Source organism: Lepisma saccharinum, chromosome 20, assembly GCF_977018435.1.
Source record: "Lepisma saccharinum chromosome 20, izLepSacc3.1, whole genome shotgun sequence".
In the NCBI taxonomy this organism is placed as follows: Eukaryota; Metazoa; Arthropoda; class Insecta; order Zygentoma; family Lepismatidae; genus Lepisma; species Lepisma saccharinum.
The window spans coordinates 17,463,651-17,491,630 of NC_139248.1; the positions used below are offsets into that span (position 1 = coordinate 17,463,651).

At 39.2% G+C, this 27,980-nt stretch overlaps 1 protein-coding gene across 1 annotated transcript; it reads right to left on the reverse strand.

The window, feature by feature from the left end:
- Positions 1–7,956: 7,956 nt before the first annotated feature.
- LOC146003538 (uncharacterized) lies at positions 7,957–25,113 on the reverse strand. Its single transcript, XM_083141832.1, has 2 exons — positions 25,053–25,113; positions 7,957–13,324 (listed from the first exon to the last, which is right to left on the reverse strand). Exons 1-2 carry the CDS (start codon positions 25,098–25,100, stop codon positions 9,857–9,859), a joined length of 3,516 nt encoding a protein of 1,171 aa, XP_082997958.1. The 5' UTR covers positions 25,101–25,113; the 3' UTR covers positions 7,957–9,856.
- Between the last annotated feature and the right edge of the window lie 2,867 nt (positions 25,114–27,980).

Consider the following 27,980-nt stretch of genomic DNA (forward strand, 5'->3'; position numbering starts at 1 on the left):
AAAACAAGAAAAGTTAAATGTAAACATAAGGCATAAACAAGGAAACAAACAAAGATTTACATATTCATTTTTAGGGAAGATCGGAAAATGCTTTCAGGGGCAAAAATGTCTATGTTTTTGGGTAAATTATTGTAGAACTGGGGCAGCCTGTGGAATAGAGCGCGCTGTATAAGAGAAAGCCTAGCTGTGGAGGTGTGGAACAATTCAGTGTTTCGGGTCGATCGAGAGGGAACTCTGAAGTTGAATTCTGTAAGAAGAGATTCAGATCTTAATTTCCCATTGATGATTTTATAGAAAAAATTCATATCGGCCATATCGCGTCGGGTCTGCAGTAACTGAATGTTCAAAGTAGTCAGGATATCAGGTTTCTGAAGATGCCGCAAAGAAGGAATTCTATGACGAACAATGGCGGTAAAGAAGCTGAAGACGGAATCCATGCTAGAAAGATTTGTATTGGAAGCCATGGCCCAGACTGGAGAACAGTATTCGAGAATCGGAGAAATGAATGACTTGAAAAACAGGCTAAGAGAAGTTGGAGTATCAATTTCAGTGAATCTGTAGAGGAGGCCTAAGAGGCGCATTGCACTTTTAGTTGTAGCTGCGATGTGTTCCTTAAAGTTCAGCTTTTCATCTATGATAACACCTAGATCTTTTTGGGCCGCAACTGTAGTAATATAATTGTTTTCAAGAACATAATGAGAATGTATTTTTTTCTTTTTTAAAGAGACTGTGAGGGAGGAACATTTCTGTGGGTTAAGTTGTAGATTCCACTGGTTACACCATGTGACAAGTTCGGAAAGAGCATTCTGGAGAATCACAGCATCTTGCGTGGTTGAGATTTCTTTGAAAAGTTTACAGTCGTCAGCAAACATGAGTAAATTGACAGGAAATGAGAAAAGTCTTTGAGGGAGATCGTCCATGTATAGGATGAACAAGAGAGGGCCCAAGACGCTCCCTTGTGGTACCCCAGACAGGACAGGAAGAAAATCGGAAGAGGCGCCTGAAAGGGTGACACGCTGTGTGTTGCAATAATTTACCTCAATGGGTTCTGTGCATCAATACACACGATTTGCAAATATTTTTTTCCGCCTTTGGCAACACTTTGCTTATTTGTTATTAAAACATGCATGTTCTTACATATGTTTGTCTCTCTAAGTTTTCCCAATATACAGGGCATTCTCTTGGCAGCAAGCGTTTCTTCTCATTCCGTTTCGCTATTCCGTTATACGGTCGAAAACACCGGGTTGCGTGACTTTTCGGACACTCCGTATTTAGGAATAGGCTATTATTGATGTGAATGAGAAGGCTGGTCATACTGGACTGCGACCACTTTGCCCTCGTCGGTGGACGTTGAGAGCCTCCAGTATGCAACTGATCTTAAGGAACTATGAAAACCTTCTCAATTTTCTTGAGAAATTTTCTGAAGAAGATTCTACTGACGCCACATGAAAATGTGCTGGATACCTGGAGACAGTGCTTCACCTCAAGACATTTTGATTTCTCTCCCTCTACTGCCATGTGATGGGTCCAATAGAAGAGGTAAACTGTAAGATTCAATCTCCATGCATTGGTGCTACAGAAGTGGAATCAAAACTAAAATACTTGACTGACATCTTTCAAGAAAAGCGAATGTGTTTTGAGCAGTTCTGGCTGAAATGCACAAAGGGCAAATCCAGCCTCGTTGATGAGCCAGAATTGCCCCGGCAAGAGACGTCCCTAAGAGACTTGAAAATCCTGATTCTGCTTAACATCACAAGTTCTACACTCCAAAATAGTATTATAAATCAATATACACTGACATGTGTGACACAGCAAAATCACGTGTTAAACAAGGACATGAATCTACAGGACTACAAAAAGTAACAGCCGTAGAGAAAGAATGCATCTCAGCTGTGAACAGTTGCACAACAAACTTTCAGCAAACGCGAGAATTCTTTCTCCAAGATTTGGATGCCGATAGGCTCTCCTTACACATGTCCATGCTTGGTGATATCGCCAAACAGAAGAAAGTGGTTCTAAGTATACCATGCGTGACATAAGGAAGTTTCTTTTGGAAGACAGCACCCTCCAGGAGCCAAATTCATGATGGTCCTCCGCACTGTGCCAGTGACGACAGCCACAGCCGAAAGGTCATTCAGTGCTATTAGCCGACTAAAGACATATTTGAAATCTACAATGAGGCAGAAGAGACTAAGCAACTTAGCGGTACTCCACATACGTCAAACTGTGCATGATAATTTGGACCTGAGACCGCTCGTTAATGAGTTCATTAAAAAAATAACACACTGCGTAGAGCAACTTTTGCTTTATTTTTAAATCATGTTCATTATGTTTTTGTATGTCACTTTATATCTTAGTGTACATGCTATTTTTTTATTATTGCAAAATTAAATTTAAAATGTAAAATATTGTAGCAAGAACAAAAAAGTAAAACTATTTTCCTGCGATTTGTGCTAGCATTTATGTAAATAATTAAATAAAACTGTTAAATATTGTAAATATTCGTTATTTTATGGGTTATTTGAAACCCGTCACATGTCTGTTACGGACATTAAAACACACCTATGCCCTCGCCGGGACTCGAACCCGAGACCACCAGATGAAAGCGAGTTGAGTGAACTACCCAACACGCTAGGCCACCGAGGCCGGCATAAAACTGTTAAGTTGGTCTCTTAATGTATATACATACTTTTCAATAAAAATGTTAATTGTTATCTAAAAAACAAATGAGCATACACAAAAGACATAAAGAGACTTTGAAACATTTTCTAAACGTTTTTCATGTTACATTTCATTTGCATGAGGAATATAATAGCTGCTTAAAAACTGCTATACGAAGACATAATTTTTATTTCAAAAAATGGAGGGAGTGAGTCATTCATTCATTTATTTCAGTGATCAGAGGCCCCCCCCCAATAATTTTGACAAGTCGGCGCCCAAAAAGTGTCGTCTACGAATGGGCAAAAATCAGGCGTGTAGCAACACCGCTTTTCCCACCTTGAAACACCCACAACTGGAAGCGAAATGTTTGTTTTTTCCTGAAGTTTGTTCGTTGGTCGATCGGGCTTTTCTTTTAGTTCGGATTCTTCTGTCTTCTCGTTGGTGTATAGATATGAATGTTTGTGTTTGTCCGCAATGGGAAAAACAGATAATTGAGTAAAAACTAATACATGTGATAAAAACTGAGAAAGATAATAACGGGGGAAACTATCTAGTGGGCAACGTCGTCGCCTTGTAATCAAGGGGTCCAGAGTTCGATACCCAGTGGAGACACATAGTGGTTCGGACCATACTTTAATCTGTAGGTCCAGTCCCAGTTTAGCCTATCAGTGCGTAAAGTGAACTCGAATGAACAACAACAACAAACCTTTGCCTATATCAAATAAAGAATATTGCCACAGAAGTTTACAATAAGTTTGAAATAGTTTCGTTTCCGTTTGCAATCCTCAAACGGTTGTATGCGAGAAGGAAACATGCATGGGTGCATTTCCAGGCACGTATGTGAATCTTCGTGAATCGTCCTGATTTATCCAGTCAAAGAACTTGCTCACACGACTTCTGGATGCTTCCCGGTCATCGCAGTTCAGAAACCACTAGATTCAGTATCTTATCTTCCGAGTTGGCAGTACTGTAGCTTAGCCTGCGGCGATACTTGAAAGTGGCGGTAGATTGTCTTTAACAGATGACGCAATCCCTTGCCTTCATGATTCATCTTAGAGCCCTGTGAAGAATTCGATCCTCTCTCGCCGTTAGCAAAAGTTAGTTTCTGTGGATGCCGATAGATGGCACAGTTGGGTCGATATTCTTACGTCATCCATTCACGCAGGTCAGAGTGCAAGGTATTCTCAATCACTCACTTCGCTTCCAGCTGCCCTACCCGTTACGCCCTGTTACTTGCTTAGAGGCTGAATCACATGGAAATGGATGCCCTAGTAGACGCTAGACTGGCTACCTGGCTGGAAATGATGGCTGCTAGACTGGTTTTGACGATTAGACCGTGTTCAAATTGCAACTGGCTTTCTCTGCTAGATTCTGTGGAACGGCCAATCAGAGCGAAGTTTGGTCATGCGAAGATAATGTGAATTTGATAAGAGAAAGTTTTTTGTCTGTGGTTTCTGTTTATGTTCGCTGCTCGATGAAAGGAAAGAGCATTCGGGTTCATTAATATTTAGGAATTTATCCAAAGCGATGAGATTTGTACACGACAAATGTGATAGCCGTTAGACATATTTAGTTGAACAATATACACCCGGAAGGTCGTTGGCCTGTGGTGTGGAAAAATATACACGCGAGGCATCTCGCAACAAGAATACGATCGGCGTGGTTCGTTATAGTGCATCAAATACTGCTGACTCGAGTGAAACTCTATGATCTGCACATGGCAGATTCATCATTATGTTTAATATGTAACGTGCCTGATAGTTTAGTGCATAAGCTCAGTGAATGCTTAATAACCGCTACGTCATGGAAATATGTTGCGAAACTCGTAAGTGTCATCTGTCGTACCAATGAGAAGAATATTACAATTGATCATCTTCTGTTTCCCAATTTTAGTTATTTCCCTAAAAAGAAACAGAACAGTGTATTGTGGTTACTGGGGCAATATGCTTGGTTTGCCTCTACTTATCAGCAAGTTGACTTTCATGAACAATTTGTGCATTATTTAAGGCACACATTTCAAAATATATCGGCAAACAAAAAGAACAATGTCTATGCGAATTTTCTAAATGTAATATATCCTAGTATGTAAAACCTGTATAGTAATCATGAAAAGTTTGTTATAATCAGATGTAAATAGGAAATAAATAAATAAAAAAAAGCGGGTTAAGGTGTTCACTCGTCTTGAGATCGTTCGCTGCGGGACGGCGTAGGTTCGAATCCGGCTCTGGTCGGAATTTATTCGGCCTACGTATAGGGCCGGTGGCAACCCGACTATTCCAATACTGGTTGAAGATCTCCACGCTTAGAAGTGACGAAGGAAAGGGTGGGAGGGAGACCGGCAGTCGGTAGGTATGCCTAGGCCCTTCATGGGCTGTTGCGCGACGGATTATTATTATTAAAACTGTGACATTTGTGTATACAGAAGAAGAACATGAAACACGGGAATGAGTGATACAACTTTATTACTCAAGGATCAGTACAAATTGTGCTTTCCATCTGCCTCTTCGTCTGTCATTCCTGTACTACCATTTTGGCATACCGGACTATAATTATGGGACAGAGGGAGTACTTGTTAATGTAGGATGAGATATAGCAGATTTAATGTGATGTCGGTATTGTAGGAAATTATTACTCAACATTATCGTAGAGAATAAAACGGAAAACTGGAATAATGTTAAAGAATATTTGTGATTCTGCGTGTTCGAATTGATAGCAAATATATTCTGGTGCGGTTTGAAACACTGCAGTGGGTATTTCTTCACATGGATGAAATCTCTGTCAATTCTGAAGACGGACATAAATACGAATAATTTAGGGCAATTATAATTTATGCTACAATACCTCAATACCGTGCAATCTGCAACCCTGTGTTCGCTGCTACACTTAGTTTTACTTGTTCTTCGGAGATGTCGCGCACAGCAGATCAGCATCGCCCTGCCATCTAGTAAAGAACTGTCGAACTACTTGAGCAATGACTGTGAACACGCTTGTGACTTATTTGTCTGTCCGATCACATCGATTCCAAACTTTACTTTTCTTCTGTTACTGCATTTGTTATTGTTTTGTAGTTTTATTTCTTACATAATATTTTTGCCTCCCTCACGATAATAAGAATAACTGATGCTTAAGTGAAATTGATGAAGTAACATCCAGCCTAGGAGGACTCAAAACCTGGAGTCAACTCGCTAGGCCCTACATGTAGGGCTGTAGCCAGCGATTCGTATTCCTTCTGCCACAATGCACATACGTTCTACTTCCGTTCCGTTTATATTTATTTAGTGATGTAATTTGGACAGAACTGCATTAAACCTATTGATAACTAACTGCCTCTTGTTATCAAAACCAATGTAGACGTTTGATTGATTGATTGAGTTGGTGTTTTAAGTCCACTTTATGCACAGTAAGGCTAATCTGGACTGGACCTACAGTTTAAAGTGGGATCCGAATCACTGGGATCGAAACCAGGACCTCTTGATTACAAAGCGACGACGCTACCATCGGGAAGCCCCCAGAAGTTTGAATTTACATGACTTTTGATTTCGAAGTAGCGAATAGGTCCCATGTGAAAGTCTCAATGATCTTGTGTTTTTCACAACAATTGGTGTCAGACTATAAAGGCTCTCAAATCGTTAAAAGCAACAATTTGTGGGTCTCTTGTATTACAGCTTTTAACACGTAGAGGACGAAAAAAATATAATTGTTGCTTTTTCTGTTTTTAAATATTTTTCCAATTTTTCATTTTTAGTGTAATTAGCAGTGTTATTATTACCTTAGCTGAACGTAGGTCTATTGTTCAAGCTTCTACAAGAATTTCTAGAGCTCCGCTGTTTTTGAGGTACAGACACATGAGATCACTAATTTTTGCAGATGATATTCTCTTCGGCAAGTCAAGTTCCTTAACGTTGTGACATAGTCCATCACGTCATAATGAACACTGTTTTAGATTCAACTGACACAGAACGTCTTGAAAGTTGACCATTGTTGTATGTATGGAATCATATTGTTGCTTGGCGCGGAAGGATTGGAGTAAATCCAGTACTTGTCCGTCGAGGTGGATGGTTAGACAATGTACTCAGAAGCGAATATCTTGATGATATGTCTACCTCAGGGAAGTTGAGCTGAGGTACATTACAAATCTTAAGAAATCGAGAGAGAAACAGGTTTCCATTGAAATTTTGGATCCATATGTCTCACAGGTTTTCGGAAATTATTATTATTATTATTAATGGTTTCTGTCAGCCACGTTCAAAAAGTTGAATTAGTTCAAATTTTTTTATCAGGTTATTATGCACAAAGTTTGGAAAAAAATGTCCAACATTACTCTGAATGGTTAACACGGTTGAATATGTTTACCTTAGAAGAAAGAAGAAAAATGAAAAGGATACATTTTGTACAGAAGATCTAAACTTTCCAAATAGATAGTGAATACTTTTTGAATAATATATTTATAAAATTCCCAGAGGAATATCTCAATTCTTACATGTTTAAATAAGGCCAGAGGTTTAGTGCCAGGACTTGTTGAAATCTACAATTTGAATTTATGATGATGTATAAGATTGTACGCATCCACTGTATTATTTTATAATTATGTATTCAATTCTGTAATTTTCTATGACCAATTAAGACATAGGTCCTCCTCCGTAGTCGAGCGGGTTAAGGCGTTCACTCGTCTTGAGATCGTTCGCTGCGGGACGGCGTAGGTTCGAATCCGGCTCTGGTCGGAATTTATTCGGCCTACGTATAGGGCCGGTGGCAACCCACCATCGTGAGGAAATTGGGAAGCTCTGAGTGAGTGAGCGTAACCCGGTCGAGAAGACCTACAGTAAAACGGCTGGGGGTTCGTCGGGCTGATCACCCGTCCCCCTTTACTGGTCTAAGAACTCCACGCTCCAACAAGGTGACGGCGGAACAGTGTGGGAGGGAGACCAGCAGTCGGTAGGTAAGCCAAGGCCCTTCAAGGTGCTGTAGAGCTGTGGGTTATTAATTAAGACATAGTGATGTACCTGGTTGTTAAATCGTGCTGATCACTTAAATAATAATAAATATTATTATTATCACGAACAGGCATGGACAAATGAATTTGGCGCACACGGTGATACTTCTAGTTCATTCGTCTGTCCTTGCTGGCAAAAGGAAAAACAATTTTCCATCTTCCTGTCTGTATATGTGAGGACTATAACAAGGAATGGCGATGGGATATATTTCATTTAATATATTCTTAAGGGGCAATGAGAATGAAAGCGAAATTTAACAGAATAACAAATAATTTATTACACAAATGCAATCCTACACAGGAAATTTACATTACTGCACTATGACTCCAGTATTTTTCGTAACAAGATAACATTAGTTTTGTAAATTACATTTCTCTCCCAAATGGGAGATCATACTATGAAAATTATTGCAAAACATCCAGAACAACACTAACATATAGTATTTATCTTTTCACTTTCGAGAAATAACTGTGACGTCTGTCTAAGTTGTTTCATTTATTATAACATAGAGGCAATAGCTGGTACAGTACATAGTACAAATGTAATTATACATGCAATTGTCGAGCAACATCTGAAGACTACAGTCTTGCTCGCAAACATTTTCACAAGATGTAATTAGTTGTAAGAGCTATATTTACAAAACTTTCTGTGGAAGAATAAGATTCCAACAACGAAAATTGCTCTTGGTTATTATTATTGTTATTATTATCATGCACTATTGTTTTTATTAAATTACTGACAGTCTTAAATTCGGTTGCGATCAATGCATAATTTTAAGATGAATTGAAAAGTACACATTTGTAGGAAGGTGAATAGTAAGATATACATCGGCCATCTCCCTGCTTCTTTTTAAAGTACAATTACGAACGTTTTAGTCCATAATAAACTACATTGAATGAATAAGTAAATTAATAAATTCAGGTTGAGAATATCACTATATTCAGTTCTTGCAAAACTTTACTGTCCTTTTAAGGAACAAACAAATGCTTTTTTCATACGAAATATTTCGTATTTCAAATAACGCTTTTCTATTTCGAGGTGGTGGCACTCCATGCTAAATGCATCCTCTTCAAAATGTCAGTTGCAAGTCATCAATTGTAGAAAGAAATGTAAGAAGCATAATTGTTACAAAATAGACACAAACTATTCCAACAGAATAAATAGATAATGGATGTATTTTACTGTACTTAAATTAGCTACAACTAATTACAGAAAACACTATATATATTTGCATTTTAATTAAATTATTCACTACTATCTGTTGGTTCATTTTGGAAACAGTGCGCTGAGCGAGAAAGGTTAAAAAAATGTTATTTCAATTTGTGTAAAAGAAGGATAAAAACCTTGGTGACTCAACTTAAAAGCGTCAAGAAAATAGCGCATATATTTTACAGCCAAATGAATCTTTCGTGTATCAAATTATGAAAATACCATTACACATACAACGCGCACTCTCATTAATATGTGATATTACACATGTATGATGAGGCTAATAATATGATCAAATAAATAACTCATCAAAAGCACACATTTAGGCTCACATTATGGTAGAATGCATTTGACTCTTACATGTTAAAATGTTTCTTGCAATATTTAGCTGTGAATGATTCATAGGTTACAAGTTATTTAAACTACTGTAGTTTGCATACATTTAGTGACAAACTGGTGACGTAATATGCACAAGGGAGTTACAAAGCACTAAATACAACAATAACTACAGCATTAGTTAGAACTTCAACCCTGAATTTACAATTATAACGCATTTTTTACCAAATTTTAATTATTTGTTACTTCTCCCTCCTATAGTTATGGAACTATGGAAAGTTTTACTTGGTAATCTCATTCCTCTCTGTTTAAAAATTTTCTCGATTTTACACACAATCAAATTTCATTTTTATAGTTTGTATTGATGTTCTTTCTCCATTTGAATTGAAAACAGCATTTTTCATTAAAAATATTGTTATTAGAGGTGCTATCTAGTGTGAGCAAAACTTACTTAATTGTTATATTTCCAATTTTTTTTTTTGCCTGTGCAAGAAATGCCATTTTGAAAAGTTGTCTCACTGTAGCAAAATTACAATAGCTAAGAAGTATTATATTCTGTGTATTAGTTTGACTAGGACGAATGGAACTTTTAAGTGTCGTTCTTTTAGACAGTTTAATGTTTTGACTGTCCACATTAAATATTACTTTTGCAATGTCTATTTATCGACTTCCGTTTCTTCTTCAGAGTGTTCTGTGTGCACGTTATCTTCTGTTGAATCCTTATTGAGCAAAACCTTTTTATGATTTATGTTTGCTTTTGAGGAATACTGATGCGTACTCTGTCTTGAGAACCTATCCTCGAGTACTTGCTGGTCATGGACTTTCCTTTCATTTGTATCCTTGGATTCGTCGTTCATCCACTTCTTATATTCTTCAAAAAATCTCTCTTGATCTGACGGCTTACTTTTCTTAGATCTTCCAAACTTCAAACCGAAGTGTTCAGAAGGGAGTAAGTCCCTTGTGTTATATTTGTGGCTAAATAAAGGTACGCTTGATATGACTAAGACAGGTTTACCTGAAGTTCTGCGTATCTTTCTCTTATGCTTGTTAATGCTTACGTTCGGTAGTTTGATTTTCAATTTGTTGCTACCTCCATGAACATCTCTGGATGGAAAATTCTTTTCGGGAATTGACGCCATGTTGGATTGTTCGTAAGTCCCATCGAAGTTTTCTTTGTCTTCGAAAGACGATTCGTCGTAGTCCAAAAAGTCCCCTGAAGCTGTTAACTCTATATTGTTAGGAAGCGAATTGGAGTCTGGTGCAGTTCCTTGCGTTGAAATAACATTTGGTGATGAGCCGCTGTGATTGTCGTGGCTATCAGCAACATTGGCTTGTTGTGATTGTTGGCTGGTGCCTTGCGTTGCGTAGAGATTTGATTGGGGCAAGTTTTGGCCTCGTTGTGGTATTTGCTGCTGGACGGGTTCAGACGCGCTGGTTTCAAGAACATGATGGGGACTACTGTGAATATTCTGTAAGTTTTGAGAAACCCCAATCTGATGCACATGGTTTGGATTTGCAATGATAGTATGCCCAGGCTGTGGAATAGCTACTCGTGGTATCTGGTGAGAATTGGCCTGAACGGCATTGACTGGTTGCTGTAAGTGGCTGATCTGAGGGTTTACCAGCACCCTTGGAACAGTCTTGAAAGATACAGTTTGGAATACTTGTGGAGAATGGCCCGAGATGGTTAGGATAGGACGAGGAGTACCGACTTGAACATGTTGGGTATTAACTTGGAGTGGATGAGGAATACCATGCTGGAGTACATGGTGGTGATTAACCAATACCGTTTGAGCGGGTAGAGGGTTGCTTACGTGGAGTACGTGATGAGGATGTGCCTGAACTGATTGGGCAGTTTTTGCTGGGAGCAGCTGATGATTAATTGCGTAAACTGGTTGGGACGTGTTGGTTCGTACTGTGTGTTGTGGATGAGACAGAACAGTTTGAACTGGCTGGTAAACGCCAGTTTGTACGATGTGAGGATTGACTGTATGAATGGTATGGACAGGTTGAGACGCGCTAATTTGTAGTAAACTCTGGGGTTTAGGTAGAATGTTCTGAGTTAGCTGTGACGCAGCGTTTTGGAGCACGTATGGATGGATAACGTGGCTAGTAGATGACTGCGGAATGCCAGCTTGCAGTAAGTTATGCTGCTGGAGCTTTTGAACGGGTTGAGACGCACCAGGCTGAAGTAACTGATGAGTTGATTGAGGAGCACCATGCTGAACTAACTGGTGGTGATTTAACCGAGCAGCTCCAGGCTGAACTAAGTGATGAACTGCTTGTGAAACACCAGGCTGAAGTAACTGATGGTGAGTTGATTGAGCAGGCTGATGTGACTGATGCTGAACTGGTTTAGATGAACCTGGCTGAAGCAAACGATGGCCAGTTTGTTGAGAAGCAACAGGCTGAAGCAACTGATGATGAACTTGTTGAGCACCAGGCTGAACTAACTGATGGTGAGACTGTATAGAAGATCCAGAATGAAGTGAATGTTGATAAACAGCATGGGTAGGTTGTATTGGTTGAGGTACAGCAGTTTGTAATACGTTCCTATGTTTAGTTTGAATATTCTGAGCTGATTGAGTAGATTCAGTTTTGACATGTTGAGTGAAACTACCGTGAGATGGTTGGAATCCTCCATTGCTCAATGTCTGAGACGGGCTGGCTGGAACATTTACTCCAGTGATGCCCCTGGAGAAAGTGGAAGCAGCTGGAGCAGATGATTCCTGCTGGCTGGTTTGAAAATACAGTGCCTTGTCGGAATTCATTATATGCGGAGAGAATGAATTTTCTGATCTTATATGCACATTTGCGTTGTCTAGTTCCGAGTTGATTTGCTTCGAGAACAGTTCTATAAATGTATTCGCTTTGCCTTTTACTTCCACGTGGTTTGCAAAGGCTTCTGCTGGATTGCTCTCTGACCCTACTTGCTCGCGGTATGGATCGTGTTCTACTTGTAGAGGCTCACACCCCGTTCCATGCACACATCCGTTGTCTTTGGCCCTGGGTTTGGTTGCCTCCGTTTGATGCTGCTGTCCCTCTTGTTTGTTCTTTCCAACTTTGTAGATGTCATGGATTTGATCCTTTGCGGACTGAATCCCGTAATCTGAATACAACTGGCTGTAGCTCACGCTGTTCTGATTTCGTAACTTGCCGTTGAACATCTCTTTGAACTGGATTTGTTTCCTCTTCTTTCTGTCTTTCGCGTCTATGTGGACGTCTTCAACCTTACCCTGGTCTTTACTATCATATACTCCATTATTAGGGTTTTTACTTGCTACATATTGCTTGTACTGTTTGTGAGTTTCGGCTGCTGTACTGTACTTAGGAGTCTTGTATATTTCTCTATTTTGGTTTTGAAAGCTCAAGGCTGGGTTTATTGCTAGTACTTGGCGATGTTCCCTTGCTTCAGTTTCTTCATCAGGAGTTCCTACGTCTTCTGGATAGGTTGCTTCTGTCATCATTGCAGCTGGATTTTTGTCATTCACAATTTTGGACTTCTGGCTCTCATTATTATACTCGTCAGTATTTTCGTACACCTCATAGAGATGCACATTCTTTGCTGGTTTGCTCTCGAGTTGAATTGTATTCCTGACACTGATACTTCTTGGAACTCCAGTTGGAACTTGTATAAGATCTGCATTCTCTGAAGCTTCCTGTGCGGTGTATCTTCCATAAGGATAGTTTTGAATTATTGGATTGTTGCGTGCATTGTTGCCATTGTATTCACCCAAGGTCACTTCTTGATTGTTAACATTCAAATTCACTGATTGTTGTCTCGGGTAACGTGTCTCTCGATACAATTGTTTCTCTCCATTGTTATCCTTATCAGCATGGTGTTTAGTGGTGTGTCCATTAGGGGTGTGCGCATCTTCCTGCGGGGTTGCCAGGGCGTAAGAAGTTTCACTAGCCACCAAATCACCGGACGTTTTCAGCGATTCCCAGTCGCCGTGTGAATTCTGATATCCGCCATCTTGGGAACCATCTCCCACGAATCTCTTCGCAGAAACGAACGAATAGGAGCCGTGTGGAAGGTCCAGCTCATACCCGTATTTCACAGCCTTAGCGTCGTTCTCCCCGGATGTCAAAATCGGGGATGTCGCAACTAGGTACATGAGGATCTGAAATGCAAGAATGAAATCGCATTAAAGTAACAATTGACGAAAAAGATACATGTTAATGAGGATAGTGATGGTACAGACAACTTTTTCCCCCTGAGAAATCTGGATATTGGTTGAATCAAGTTTGCTTGCACTTGTGATCCGTTCAGAGCGAGATTCCCGCCTGCACACTGCATCTATACACTAATAACAAGCAGAGCCGAAACCTCACGAGTGCGAGCATAAATTGCATGGATAATCATAGGCGTAGCTACGGGGTGTGCCGGGTGTGACTAGGCACACCCTAATGGGCTGCTTTATCAAAGAGAATTAAAGACAGATATTTCAATAAGAGAGAAAATAAGCGGCAGTTGGTAAGAAGTTGAAAATGTCATTACTTGGTACAGTGGGATCAGGGGCGCCGACTTGTCAAAATTATTGGGGGGGCTCTGATCACTGAAATAAATGAATGAATGACTCACTCCCTCCCTTTTTTAAAAATAAAAATTACGTCTTCGTATAGCAGTTTTTAAGCAGCTATTATATTCCTCATGCAAATGAAATGTAACATGAAAAACGTTTAGAAAATGTTTCAAAGCCTCTTTATGTCTTTTGTGTCTGCTCATTTGTTTTGTAGATAATTAACATTTTTATTGAAAAGTATGTATTTACATTAAGAGACCAACCTAACAGTTTTATGCCGGCCTCGGTAGCCGAGCGTGTTGGGTGGTCGACTCAACTCGTTTTGATCCAGAGGTCTCGGGTTCGAGTCCCGGCGAGGGCATGGGTGTGTCTTAATGTCCGTAACAGACATGTGATGGGTTGCAAATAACCCATAAAATAACGAATATTTAACAGTTTTATTTAATTATTTACATAAATGCTAACACAAATCGCAGGAGAATAGTTTTACTTTTTTGTTCTTGCTACATTATTTTACTTTTTTAATTTTATTTTGCAATAATAAAAAATATAGCATGTACACTAAGATATAAAGTGACATACACAACAAAAACATATGAACATGATTTTTTTTTAAAAAAAAGCAAAAGTTGCTCTACGCAATGGGTTATTTTTTATGAACTCATTAACGAGCGGTCTCAGGTCCAAATTATCAAGCACAGTTTGATGTATGTGGAGTACCGCTAAGCTGCTTAGTCTCTTCTGCCTCATTGCAGATCTCAAATATGTCTTTAGTCGGCTAATAGCACTGAATGACCATTCGGCTGTGGCTGTCGTCACTGGCACAGTGCGGAGGACCATCATGAATTTGACTCCTGGAGGGTGCTGTCTTCCAAAAGAAACTTCCTTATGTCACGCATGGTAGTTAGAAGCACTTTCTTCTGTTTGGCGATATCACCAAGCATGGACATGTGTAAGGAGAGCCTATCGGCATCCAAGTCTTGGCGAAAGAATTCTCGAGTTTGCTGCAAGTTTGTTGTGCAACTGTTCGCAGGTGAGATGCATTCTTTCTCTACGGCTGTATCCTGTAGATTCATGTCCTTGTTTAACACATGATTTTGCTGTGTCACACATATCAGTGTATATTGATTTATAATACTATTTTGGAGTGTAGAACTTGTGATGTTTGGCAGCATCAGGATTTTCAAGTCTCTTAGGGACGTGACGTTGCCGGGGCAATTCTGGCTCATCAACGAGGCTGGGTTTGCCCTCTGTGCATTTCAGCCAGAATTGATCAAAACACATTCGTTTTTCTTGAAAGATGTCAGTCAAGTATTTTAGTTTTGATTCCACTTCTGTAGCACCAATGCGTGGAGACTGAATCTTACAGTTTACCTCTTCTATTGGACCCACCACATGGCAGTAGAGGGAGAGAAAGAAAAATGTCTTGAAGTGAAGCATTGTCTCCAGGTATCCAGCACATTTTAATGCTGCATCAGTAGAATCTTCTTCAGAAAATTTCTCAAGAAAATTGAGAAGGTTTTCATAGTTTCTTAAGATCTGTTGCATACTGGAGGCTCTCAACGTCCACCGACGAGGGCAAAGTGGTCGCAGTCCAGTATGGCCAGCCTTCTCATTCACATTAATAATATTCCTAATTGTTTGCATTCTTTTAGGGGATTCCCAAACAGTCTTTAACAAGTCGTTGGCTAAATTCATTATGTCTGTGATTAATATATGTATAATAGTAAATAATAATTATATACTTAGTATACAGTAATAAGTCATGTGTTTTGCTGTCTCCGGTCATAGCCCCCCCCCCCCCCAAAGTTGATGGTTTAGCGGTCTCAGGCTACCAAAGTTGATGGTCTAGAACATTTCAAATGTGTATTTAAAGTTAAGTTCATGTGGCACAATTCAGAGTAAACTTGACAAGAGAAGAAAAATAATACATTAGATCCTCTTAAGCAAAATTATTTGGGGGGCTTTGCCCCCACATCATTAACATTGGGGGGGCTCGAGCCCCCCTAAGCCCCTAGAGTCGGCGCCTATGAGTGGGATCCATGAGTATTACCCTGCAAATTGTCCATGACTATTTTCATTAATTTTTCTCTTACATCCTGTGTGTTTTTAAGTGATGGATTTTTATGTATGGTGGTGCAGAAGTTGTCAACAGCTTGTTTTGAGTTTTCTTTTAATTCTTGAAGCTCTTATTGGGTCAAATAAAGTGCACGAACATGGTGATGGACAATTTGCACGGTAATACTCATGGATCCCACTGTACAAACGTGTGCATTATCGCTGATGAAACGAGTGTCTATAGTTTTTTCGATTTTCTTATGTCATTGGAGAAAGAAGATATTTACTGCATTCTACTCTGTACTGCAGCGCTTTTCTTCTATACCTGTCACAAGCTGCACGTGTGAGAGAGCTTTCTCCAAGCTTACCCAAGTTAAAACTAAATTAAGAGCAACTCAGAAGCAGGATAGATTGGAAGCCCTCCTCTTGCTATTTGTGGGACACGAAAAAGCTTAGTCTATTGATGTAAATGAAGTTATTGATGAGTTTAAGAACATTGTACCTTTTGTCAGACGTCTCTTGTTATAGATGACGTGTATTTTGATGTATTTGTTTGTAACATTTATGAACATTTTGTGTGTGTGTAATTTCTATGCAATTTGATTTTTTCTACTACATATATTCAGAAATTTTCAACACTGTCATTTAGTGAATTTATATTCCTTTACAAATACCAGTGCAGTTAAAGATCCAAGTGATTGCGTTGCAAAATATGCTATTAAAAAGGTACAATACCTCATTTTTTTTCTTTGTGCACACCCAAATATAAAGTTCTAGCTACGCCTATGTGGATAACAAATATGATAATTTGGGTAAACAACTGCGTATCAGAAGTACTCGTTGACTTGGATAATTTTACTTCGCTTTTCTTCAACTTTTGGCTAATCGCGAAGATGAGGAGGACTAGTGCGCAGTGATAACCATTGTGCCACTGATGTTGGCACTACTTGTTGGACTGGACTCTATGGAAACATTATCACTCCAGCAGAAGCACTGGTGCGGTTAAGTTGCAAGTTTAACCCCCTCCCCCCCTCGCAAACAATCTATCAATCATGCATATTTCACCATAAATGTGCTCCATATTTGATTTTATGTTTTCGTATGAAGGAAAATCTTTGTAAGTTTTGCCCAGAGGTATTCGTACAACAGAGGGTGACTTGCAACGATTGTTTACACCAACCGTAAACATGTGACGCGTGGTTGCATACACGCATATGCTCTCTTTTTGTTTCAGTGGCTTGTCTTGATGCCCACTATGTAGTGTGAAAGTTTGTCGATGTTTCTTTGATTGACTGAATTGATTGAATCAGGTTCTTTTTTCTGCTACTTTTGACAAATCTGGACGATGGATGTGTGACGATATGAAGATTTTGATGAAAGGATTTGACTGATTTATTGATTTGGTTTATTATACTTCGAATTTCTGTCACTTTTGGCTAATCGCGACGATGAGGATGAGTGATGGTATGATGAAATTGATGAAGAGGCAGTCACAGAAAACTCATATTAAGTCACTGACGCCATCTCTCTTAATTTTCCAAATAGCACACGAGCAGATGAGCAGTCAAAATCAACTAATACTGTCAGGTCCCAGAATTAGAGACAAGGGACTCCTTGCATGTTCTCGCTCTAAAGCAGGGTTCTTATAGGTCCAGGAACTCATAAATTCTAATGGGTTCCGCTGCAGGACCGGAAACTTTTTCTCGCACAATTTAAATTCGGTCCAAGTTGCGTATTGTTTCATTGAAAAAAGGTTCCTGGACCGTATTTAAATTGAGCCTCAAAGATGGTTCCTGGATCGCATCCAAATTCATCCGGGAAAAAAATGTTCCTGGACCGGATTTAAATTCTTACGGAAAAAGGTTCCTGGACCGTATTTAAATTGAACCGGGGAAAAAGGTTCCTGGACCGAATTGAAATACTTTACAGATAAAAAGGTCATTTAGGGTCCAGAACCCATTTACAATTTCTGAATTTCTCTTCCGGACCGGAATTTAATTTATTTAAAATTCTCGACCTTTAACAACCCTGCTCTGAAGGTCTCGAGCATAAGATCCGGAATACACAATTGCACACCGTAAAGTACCATGGACCGCAAAGCAGGGGCGTAGCCATGAACTTATTTCGAGTGAGCCAAACCCGTCCCAATTCCAGTGTTTTCGAAAATTTTTAAGGAGAGGGGTGCACTGAAATATTGTCTTGCATTGTACAGTGTCTCTCAAAAGTTTTAGGACAACGACATTTTAAACTAGGCAACCCAATTTATACAAGGCGCTGGTGGGTTGCGTGTAGAATTAGGCTCAATTTCAGGGTTGCCACATGCACAATAGGTATTTATAAAATACGCGAAAGGAATAAAAACAAGTAATATTGTATAAAATTATTAAAAATATCAGTATTATATCGCAAGTGACAAAATTATTTCTGAAAGAAAAAAAAGGTTTTTTAGTATTTCATCGCTGATGAGTCTACAGAAAGGAAATGAGGTGAGAGAAAACGATAGGTGACAAATAGAGGAGAAAGAGAAAGCGAGAGGAGAAGAGGAAAAGTAGAGGAGAGAGGATAGACGAGGAGAGGAGATGTAGTGAGGAGAATGGAAAAAGATTCTAGGAGAGATGAGGAAAATGGAGCAAAGAAGAGAGAAGAGGAGACGAGAAGAGGGGAGTGGAGAGTAAAGTAAAGGAGAGAAAAAGAGAAGAACGAAAAGAAGAGGAGAAGAGTGCAGTGGAGTCGGAAATCTAAGACAGGAGAGGAGATACGAGGAGTGGAGATGAGTGGGATGGAGATAAGATGCGAGAAAAGTAGGGAAGGCGATATGAGATAAAAGCAGAGCGAGCAGAAGGAGGGGAGAGGAGAAGGAGAAGAGAAGAACAGAAGGGACTGAAGAGAAGAGGTAGTTGCAGAAAATATCGTCTCAGCGTCAAGAATTGATGCATTGGTCAAATTATCGACATGAAACATTCAACAACATTTTGAAATGTATTGGAGAATGTATTAGATCGGTTCGAAATGCCTTTTGGCTTAGTTCAGAGCAAGGTAAAATCTTCCATGTAAAATCTTTGATTTTACCTGCGATTATACCACTAAAAACATGAATGTAATTTGAATATTTATAAGAATTATGCAATTTTTGTCCACTTCTCGGTTCGTTGAAATGGATGTTTTGTAATTTAATATTTCCCCTCCCCCATCGTTAATTCCAAAGTGAATCATTCCGTTTCACACGGCGTGGATAATGAACACAATGGGATAGGTCTAAAACTTACGAAAATTTTCTGCCACCGGAAGGGTTTGAACCTACGACCATCAGATTGACAGTCCTGAACGGTGAACACAACCCTGCGAGCTTTCGCTCCTGGAAGTAAGTAGAAGGAGCTGGCCAATGTGAAATGTAAATGCAACTCTCCTCCTACATGTAATGTGCAAACAATACTTGTTTGTAACAAAGAAAACGAAGGTAGTACGACTCGGCGAAAACATTTAATGGAGAATTGAACATGATGAAAACTTTTCATTCGATATTTGCGGAGGTATCCTTGCATTGAACTCGAGTGGGAAAAGGGGTAACTACCTCTTCTCTTCAGTCCCTTCTGTTCTTCTCTTCTCCTTCTCCTCTCCCCTCCTTCTGCTCGCTCTGCTTTTATCTCATATCGCCTTCCCTACTTTTCTCGCATCTTATCTCCATCCCACTCATCTCCACTCCTCGTATCTCCTCTCCTGTCTTAGATTTCCGACTCCACTGCACTCTTCTCCTCTTCTTTTCGTTCTTCTCTTTTTCTCTCCTTTACTTTACTCTCCACTCCCCTCTTCTCGTCTCCTCTTCTCTCTTCTTTGCTCCATTTTCCTCATCTCTCCTAGAATCTTTTTCCATTCTCCTCACTACATCTCCTCTCCTCGTCTATCCTCTCTCCTCTACTTTTCCTCTTCTCCTCTCGCTTTCTCTTTCTCCTCTATTTGTCACCTATCGTTTTCTCACCTCATTTCCTTTCTGTAGACTCATCAGCGATGAAATACTAAAAAACCTTTTTTTTCTTTCAGAAATAATTTTGTCACTTGCGATATAAAACTGATATTTTTAATAATTTTATACAATATTACTTGTTTTTATTCCTTTCGCGTATTTTATAAATACCTATTGTGCATGTGGCAACCCTGAAATTGAGCCTAATTCTACACGCAACCCACCAACGCCTTGTGTAAATTGGGTTGCCTAGTTTAAAATGTCGTTGTCCTAAAACTTTTGAGAGACACTGTACACCCAATGGCAAAAGTAATAATTGGCCATCACCGTTTTTACTCAGTCTGTTTTGCACAATGTGATGATCATGAATTGAAATAAAAGCGTCAATAAGCAGAGGATAATATCTGTCTCGCATCAACAGAATTCCATTCTTTAAAGCAACCTAGACTAGAAAGGAATGAAAATAAGAAGGGACAATTTGCTTTCTACTCCCTTTGCCTTGATGGGCTAAAGATGTGCACAGATTACACACAGTGACGTGCCGTACACTATAAGTTTACATGCTTTGTATGTCGTAGTTTACATAGACTACGTAGACAATCTGAAGTACATTAACATTAATGTTCTTTCAAGGCTTTCATGAAAGAAAAGTGACATTTTCAACTATATATTTGTTCCTAATGAACTACTAAGAATCTTATTTACAACAAAATTTCTCTCTTCTCTTCTACGATCAACTTCGAAAAATGATAAATCGTATGCAAAACAACAGATGGTAGTCGTGAGGCAAAAATAGTTATTTTCCCAAAAACACTAGAATATTTCCTATGTTAGGCTATTCGGAATAAATTATATTTTAATATTAGTAACTGCTCAACAATAACGTTTACAAATAAAACAAAAGCCGTACTTCCTAATTATATTCTTAATGGAAGTGTACATACACGCGTAGATGTAATCAATGATTTAGGATTAATATTGGATAAGAATTTAAACTATAAACCATTATTCGTACATCTACTCGGATTCATATAAACGTCTTGGATTTATAATTAGGTCAACTAAAGATTTTAAGAATAAGCAGGTTTTAATGAACCTATATAGTGCAATCGTTCGTTGAAGGCTTGAATACTTAAGTGAAATTTGGGATCCATTTTATCAAGTACATTCAGATAATATTGAATGAATTCAGTTCAATTTTTTACTTGTAGATTTTTAGGTGCCACCTTTGAAATCTAGAAGATTAATAGCTCAATATTTTATACTTTATAAGATTATGAATTACTTAATAGATTCGCCTGAAGTGTTGCAATATTTTCAACTTAATGTTAAGCCAATAAATTTTAGGTGTTTGCTTGCTTTTTTTTATTGATAAATCGAGAAACAATATACATAAATCTTCTGTTTTTATCAGACTATGCACAAATTATAACAACCTTGTTCAAAAGGGAATTAAAGTAGACTTCGCGCTTCCTTTTATAACATATAGCGCAATAATAAAAAGACATATATTGTCATTGCCTAATCATTTAAATTCACAGAAAATTTGATTGAAGCCGTGTTTGTATTATATTATTCTTATCGATACTATATATTTAAAGTCATGCCTTATTTACTCTCATATGGATTTGATATTTGTACAAATTGTGTAATTAATCTTAGTGTTCATCGACTATTGTGCGATGTATAATATGTTTGTATCTGAAAGTATTTAGCAGTACTCTGTTGTGATTGTACTACTGTGTTTGTATTTTGTTCTGTTACTTTGTGTAACATACCTACTGCCATTTTTATCTTTTTTTTATCTTTTTGCTTTGTATTTTGTAATATTGTAATTCTGTAGTTTTGTATTTTTGTAATTTTTAAAATGTATATTTATTCTTTATTATAAATGTTTTTATATGATCCTTTGTAATTGGAACTATTGGTTCTGTTAAGGATCTTTTGCTAAATAAATAAATCAATAAATCCTAGGTGAGAAATTGTTTGAAAATTGCAAGGAAGAGTATGAAGGTTTTTCTCACACATCAGCAACTGATACGCAGTATAGTTTTGTATTAATTCTCAGCGCCCTTTCCTAAGGTATCACCTTTTGATATGTTGTTTCCCTAGATTACTTTATCTACGTGTATAAAATAGTCTACGTATAAAATGCAGATTATCGTTGTCTACAGGAAGAACTAGTAAATATAATTAAAGAAAGTCAAGATGCGCACCACTGTAAGCGCATCATTTTGATTTATCAAAAGTCACAATTAAAAGTAAGCCTAAATGTAGTAATTGTAATACTAGTTACTTAAAAAACGATATTTGATGAATACAATAGCCAAAATTGATACATAATTATCTAGCCTACATGTTTAACTACTAGTTACTTAAAAATTCATATTTTATGAATGCAATAATCCGAGCTGATATATAGTAAAATTACATCTAGGTTTACTTGCATTGTAATTGTAATTTTTGATAAGCCGTGGCGGAGTGGTTATAACATCGCGCTACTACACCAGGACTCCCGGGTTCGAATCCCGGCTTGAGCATGGGTGTTTGTGATTGAGCATTCATCAATTTCATCATATCATTACTCATCCCCATCTTCGCAATTAGCCAACGGTGGCACAAAAGCGAAGTAGAATAAACTATATCAATCAATCAATACTTTTTGATAACTAAAAATGATGCTCCTTACAATGGCAGGCATTTTGACTTTCCCAAACCACATTTAACACCTCCTCCGGTGTGATCTGTGCACAGTTCTCATCGTTAGCAAATCAAGGCATTCTTCACCTTAGCCTTAATATATAAAGAGAGGAGAGCAATTTTAATAAGTGGCAATAGGAAAAGATCCAGGCAAGTAACATTTCGGTCAACAATTTTTGTTGCACCGAACTACAGAGGCTGTTCAGCGTATATGTGACCAAACGCGATTCCTTCCCCCTGCACTCAGAATTAACTCACCCAACCTTGGTAGGGCATGTTTGTCAGTGTAGTGTGTGAGCTGTAAAAGAGTGGTAGTGTTTTCTCACTGGGCCAAAAATCCCGCCCAAACTGAGTTGCTTTTGGGAGGAGTACGTTGTATAACTTTTCCAAGCGTTTGCGTTTTCTGGCTGGGCCGAAAATGCTGCCAAAACTGAGTTGCTTTGGGGAAGGTTATGTTGTAGCCCTTTATCATGCAAAGTTCAGTGTGTTAATGATCAGGAAGTAGTGTAAGAGCAAGGATTGTGAGGTTCGTTTGACTTTATTCAAGAATGTGATCGGCAAGTATAAGGATTGCATGGCCACAGCGTTCAGTTCTCCAACGTAGGGGACGAGAACACGGCCGTGCACACAAGCCACCACCAGTATGCAGGCGAAACTTCGCAGAATGGCCATGCAAGATAATCCACCGACCCAAAGACAGATGGCGAATCATCTAACTTTGGAAACTGTTAACCGCACCTTGCACCCCACAATCCTTGCTCTTACACTACTTCCTGATCATTGACACACTGAATTTTGCATCATAAAGGGCTACAACATAACCTTCCCAAAAGCAACTCAGTTTTGGCAGCATTTTCGGCCCAGCCAGAAAACGCAAACGCTTGGAAAAGTTATACAACGCACTCCTCCCAAAAGTGGCTCAGTTTGGGCAGGATTTTCGGCCCAGTGAGAAAACACTACCACTCGTTTACAGCTCACACACTACACTGACAAACATACCCTACCAAGGTTGGGTGAGTTAATTCTGAGTGCAGGGGGAAGGAATCGCGTTTGGTCACATATACGCTGAACAGCCTCTGTAGATTTTGCATAATAAGTATTAGTTGGTTGCTCCCGCTGTGTTGTTCTTCCAATTGTTGGTTTCTTTCACACTGAAGGACCTCCCCGACGGCGCAGTGGTAGCGTCGTCGCCTTGTAATCAAGGGTTTCCGGGTTCGATACCCGGTGGAGGCACATGGCACAGTAGTTCGGATCTCACTCCAAACTCTAGGTCCAGTCCCGATTAGCCTTACTGAGCATAAAGTGGACTTAAAACCCCAAATCAACGAATCAATCTTTCAGACTGAAATTGTCACGATCTGTATGTGGCACATGTGTCACAGAGTCTCTTTACGACATCCTCAACTTGGATGGGCTCAAACACTTGAGTTATAAGTTAGCCAAAATCATCATAAATCCTGCCTTCAATGTATCGTGATATTAATGCACACCAACAATGCAGCCTTACTTAAAACAAAAATGTGTAATTTACTGATTCCAATACACACTCCACCACGAATCACGCTAACGAGGCTCTGGCGTTTGGATTCACAGCCAGGAGTGTCGGCGATTGGATTCCAAAACTAAGGAGGCAAGGTATTAAAACTATGGAGGCAATTGCAGTTTACTTTCGCTTGATCGATAAGGTTTAGCATGGTGTAGGAGCAAAAGCGGCAAAAAGTGTGGAGGCAACTGCCCCCTCTTACCCCCCCCCCCAATAACCCCCACTGACAGCCAGTATAATCCTCTGTGAGGATCCTGTTTTGTGCTGTCCTATTGTTTGTCCTTTTATCAATTTCATATCACCATTCATCCTCAGCTTCGCGATTAGCCAAAAGTGGAAGAAAGACGAAGTAAAATAAAACAAATCAATCAATTAACCAAATAATAATAACAACAAAAACACGACAAATTATTGGGTTCACTTGGCCCTCAGGAATCCACATAAGTAAAGTTGGCGTGCAATATTTTTTAACAATTTTGCAACATTTCGGGAAGGGCTCGTGCCCCGTGAGCCCGTTGCTGGCTACGCCCGTGCCGCGAAGACTCAAGGCTGTGTCCACAAAGCAGTCTTGAAGCATGATCTTGTTGGATCTGACGCCACCTATACCGCGTTTGTTAGAACCTGTCCCCTTTCCCGCGCTAGCGATCGCTCGACAGTTTCGGTGCCAATGAGAAACGAGGAAAAAATCGTCTGCTGGGCAGCGAGGAGCGAATGGAAGCCAGAAGAGAGGCGCTTACGTAGACGCTATTGCGACGTTGCGTATTTTAATTGGCTGCCTGGCTTTGACTTTTCCCAGCTCGGAGAAAAGCCAGCGATCAGCTAGCGCGGGAACCGGGACAGGTTGTAACAAACGCCGTATAGTGCAGTTCGAAAGCGCCAATCGAGCCTGCAGTATGCATCATCGCAGACTTTGTCACTAGACTCGCGCACCTCACTTGTTTGAAATCATGGAAGTCGAAAATCTGCCAAATGTTTGTCGTGTTTCTATTGTCGAAAGGTGCACCTTTCGGGCACGGCCTAAGTCAAACATTAGCAAAGAAAATACAAAAACAGCTCCCACTCACCACAATTGGGCGCATCCACACCGTACCACCTTCACGTCTTCGTGTCATGGTCGCCTCTGATGATATCGCACCGAATGAAACCATGTTGACTTTTCCGGAGATTTTTGTCTCTCGCAACTTTCCCCCCCGACTTCTGTCACGCTAAAAGATCGCACGAAACGAGTCGAGGATCTCTGTTGACACGCTGTTTCGAGCAAGGGTGCATGCCTTTTGTTTTCAACCTCCAAACCGTTACCCCACCCTTGCCGCAACTCTCGGATTCCACCATGCGAGTAATGTTTTTCAATGACTTTACGAGCGCTGTGTTGTCAGACATGATTCTTTTTTCCACACAGTTTAGCAAACTCTGGAGAAACCCGTCAACTTGTGTTAATAACAGAGCAAAGGATGGGCGGTTCAGAAAGTGAACATGTTCAGTGGGGAAAAGTGAAGACCGCTCAGGTGACGCCAGTTTTGCACATGGTAGAAAGTTAATGACACCTTAGGTTACCATAAATCCTATCGTATCATTGACGCTTACCTCTTCGTTATGCTTGCATAATAGTTATTAGAATCATTATCTGGTTATACATGGATTGCTCGAATACTTGTTATGTTCTCCAAGATATCCCCTTCTCCAATCTGTTTCCATAAATAAACCTGTAATTATCGTTTAATCAATCAATATAACTGTTCAGTCTTATTACATAATTCCTACCTAATGTATACGATCGTCAACACCTCACTACATCGGGCCTCCACGATGGCGGCGCAGTGGTAGGGTCGTCGCCTTGTAATCAAGGGGTCCCGGGTTCAATACCCTGTGGAGGCACATAGTGCTTAGGATCCCACTTTTAACTGTAGGTCCAGTCCCGATTAGCCTTACTGTGCAACAAGTGGACTTAAGACACCAAATCAATCCAAAACCTCACTACATCATTTTTTCTCACTGGTTATACTACCGGCCTCCACGACGGAGTGGTAAGACAGAGAACTTTGACGGGCTCGAATCCAGGTCTGGACATATGTATCCATCAATTTCATCACATCGTCACCCATCATCATCTTCACGATCAGCCAAAAGTGGAAGAAATGCGAAGTCAAATTAACCAAATCAATAAATCTGTGGATATACTATGATTGATATTTCTCCATTGATATTAAAAACGGCATGCTTGTTAGTTTTCACAATAATATTCAATTACTCAAGTCGACATGGGTTTGGATGTCTCGCAGATGACTTGTCTCTTAATAATTTCAGCACATTGATTCCAAAAATGAAATCCATTTTCACCCATCCCGTTTAGTTTTTTCACAATTCAGCAATATATTAAGTGCCTTAATTTCACAAAAAGTGTGTAGTTCCATTATTTTCCCAATAGATGGCTCTGTCTAGATGGTGAAATATTGATAGTATACAATATAAATTCTCCAATTTTGAACTATAAATGCATGTAGAATTGTAAATATTTAATCTATCTTCTACCTTCACGTGACAAATTAATATAAAAAATGTATGGACCTTTGTTACATAAGTTTATTTTCGAAATCCATCATAAAAATTTCCTTCACAAAACGTTCACAACTCAATGTTATATCATCGTGGGTTGCTTGAACTTAGTGACGTGGAGAAAAATCCTGACCTAGGGGAAAATCCTGACGTGGTGGGAAGAAATGGATGTCATATCTGTGATCAGCATTCAAAATATTTCCAGAATCACCTATTGGTTTATAAAAAACTGAAATTTCCTTTGTACAGATTTCTTTTGTTTCGTTCTGTTCTGTAATAAATGTGAGGTAATGGCGAATATGAGAGTTTTGATTGTGAAATTGTGAAAAATCCCGATGTGTTGGGATCAGCATGCAAAATACTTCCAGAAACATGTATTCGATTGAAAGCATCAGATTTTTTTTTTCAAAATACCGATCAGTGTTATCGTTCAATCAATCAAGATGACTGTTCAGTCTTATTGTACCATTCATACTTGAAAAACTAAAATATGCTGACCAATGCAGTAATTTATTTGATTAAAAACATAAACTAAACGTAACGTTTCAACCTTCTAGCAAGGTCTTCTTCAGACTCTGTATCAAGTACAAATGTAACAAGATACAAAAACAGGACGATATATATACACAAAAATTACTCCCCTCCAGACTAGTAGAAAGTTGTTCTGGAACTTTCTAGGAGGTGGCTTTCCCTTGTCAAATGTACTTTCACCTGAAAGGCTAAACATATTTACTTCCATCTAGAATGTGGTTGGACTCTTTATCTCACTCTCTTTTTCCTTCATTTTCCTTCCTCTTTCTCTCTTGTCCTTTCCGCTCTTTCTAACACTTTCTTCCATTCTTTGTTTAACTTCAGTCCCCCATTCCAGTTCATTGTGTCTTCTTCACCTTTCTTCTCTATTTCCTTGGCCTCCTTCCATTTTCTCACTAGCATTCTCTTCTCCCTTCCTATCTGCTTAGCCTCATCCCACTCTATGTCATGTCCTGTTTCTCTCGTGTGTTTAAATATCGCATTTCTCTCTCTCTTAAGTCGTACATCATCCTTATGTTGTTTCAACCTGTCTTTCAGCCTCTATTTCGTTTCTCCTATGTACATACTCTGACATTCTTTACATTTCACTTCGTAGATAATCCCTTCCTCTTCCTCTTCTCTGTTTTCCTTTTTCTTGTTTGCATTCTTCGCTATTCCTAAGATGCTTCTCCCTCCCTTCCTATAAGTTTTAATGCCCGCTTTCCTAAGCACTTTGCATATCTTTTATGTGGTCTTCCCCATACTCCTTATACCAAACCTTCTCTCTTTTTCTTTCTCTTCCAATTCTCTACTGCCCCTTTTCATCCTTCTTCTGTTTATGTCTAGTCTATCCTCCTCCTCATAGCCATTCTTTTCCAGCTGTTTCCATAGGCTATTTATTTTGCCTTCTTTTTCACATTCTTTCGTGC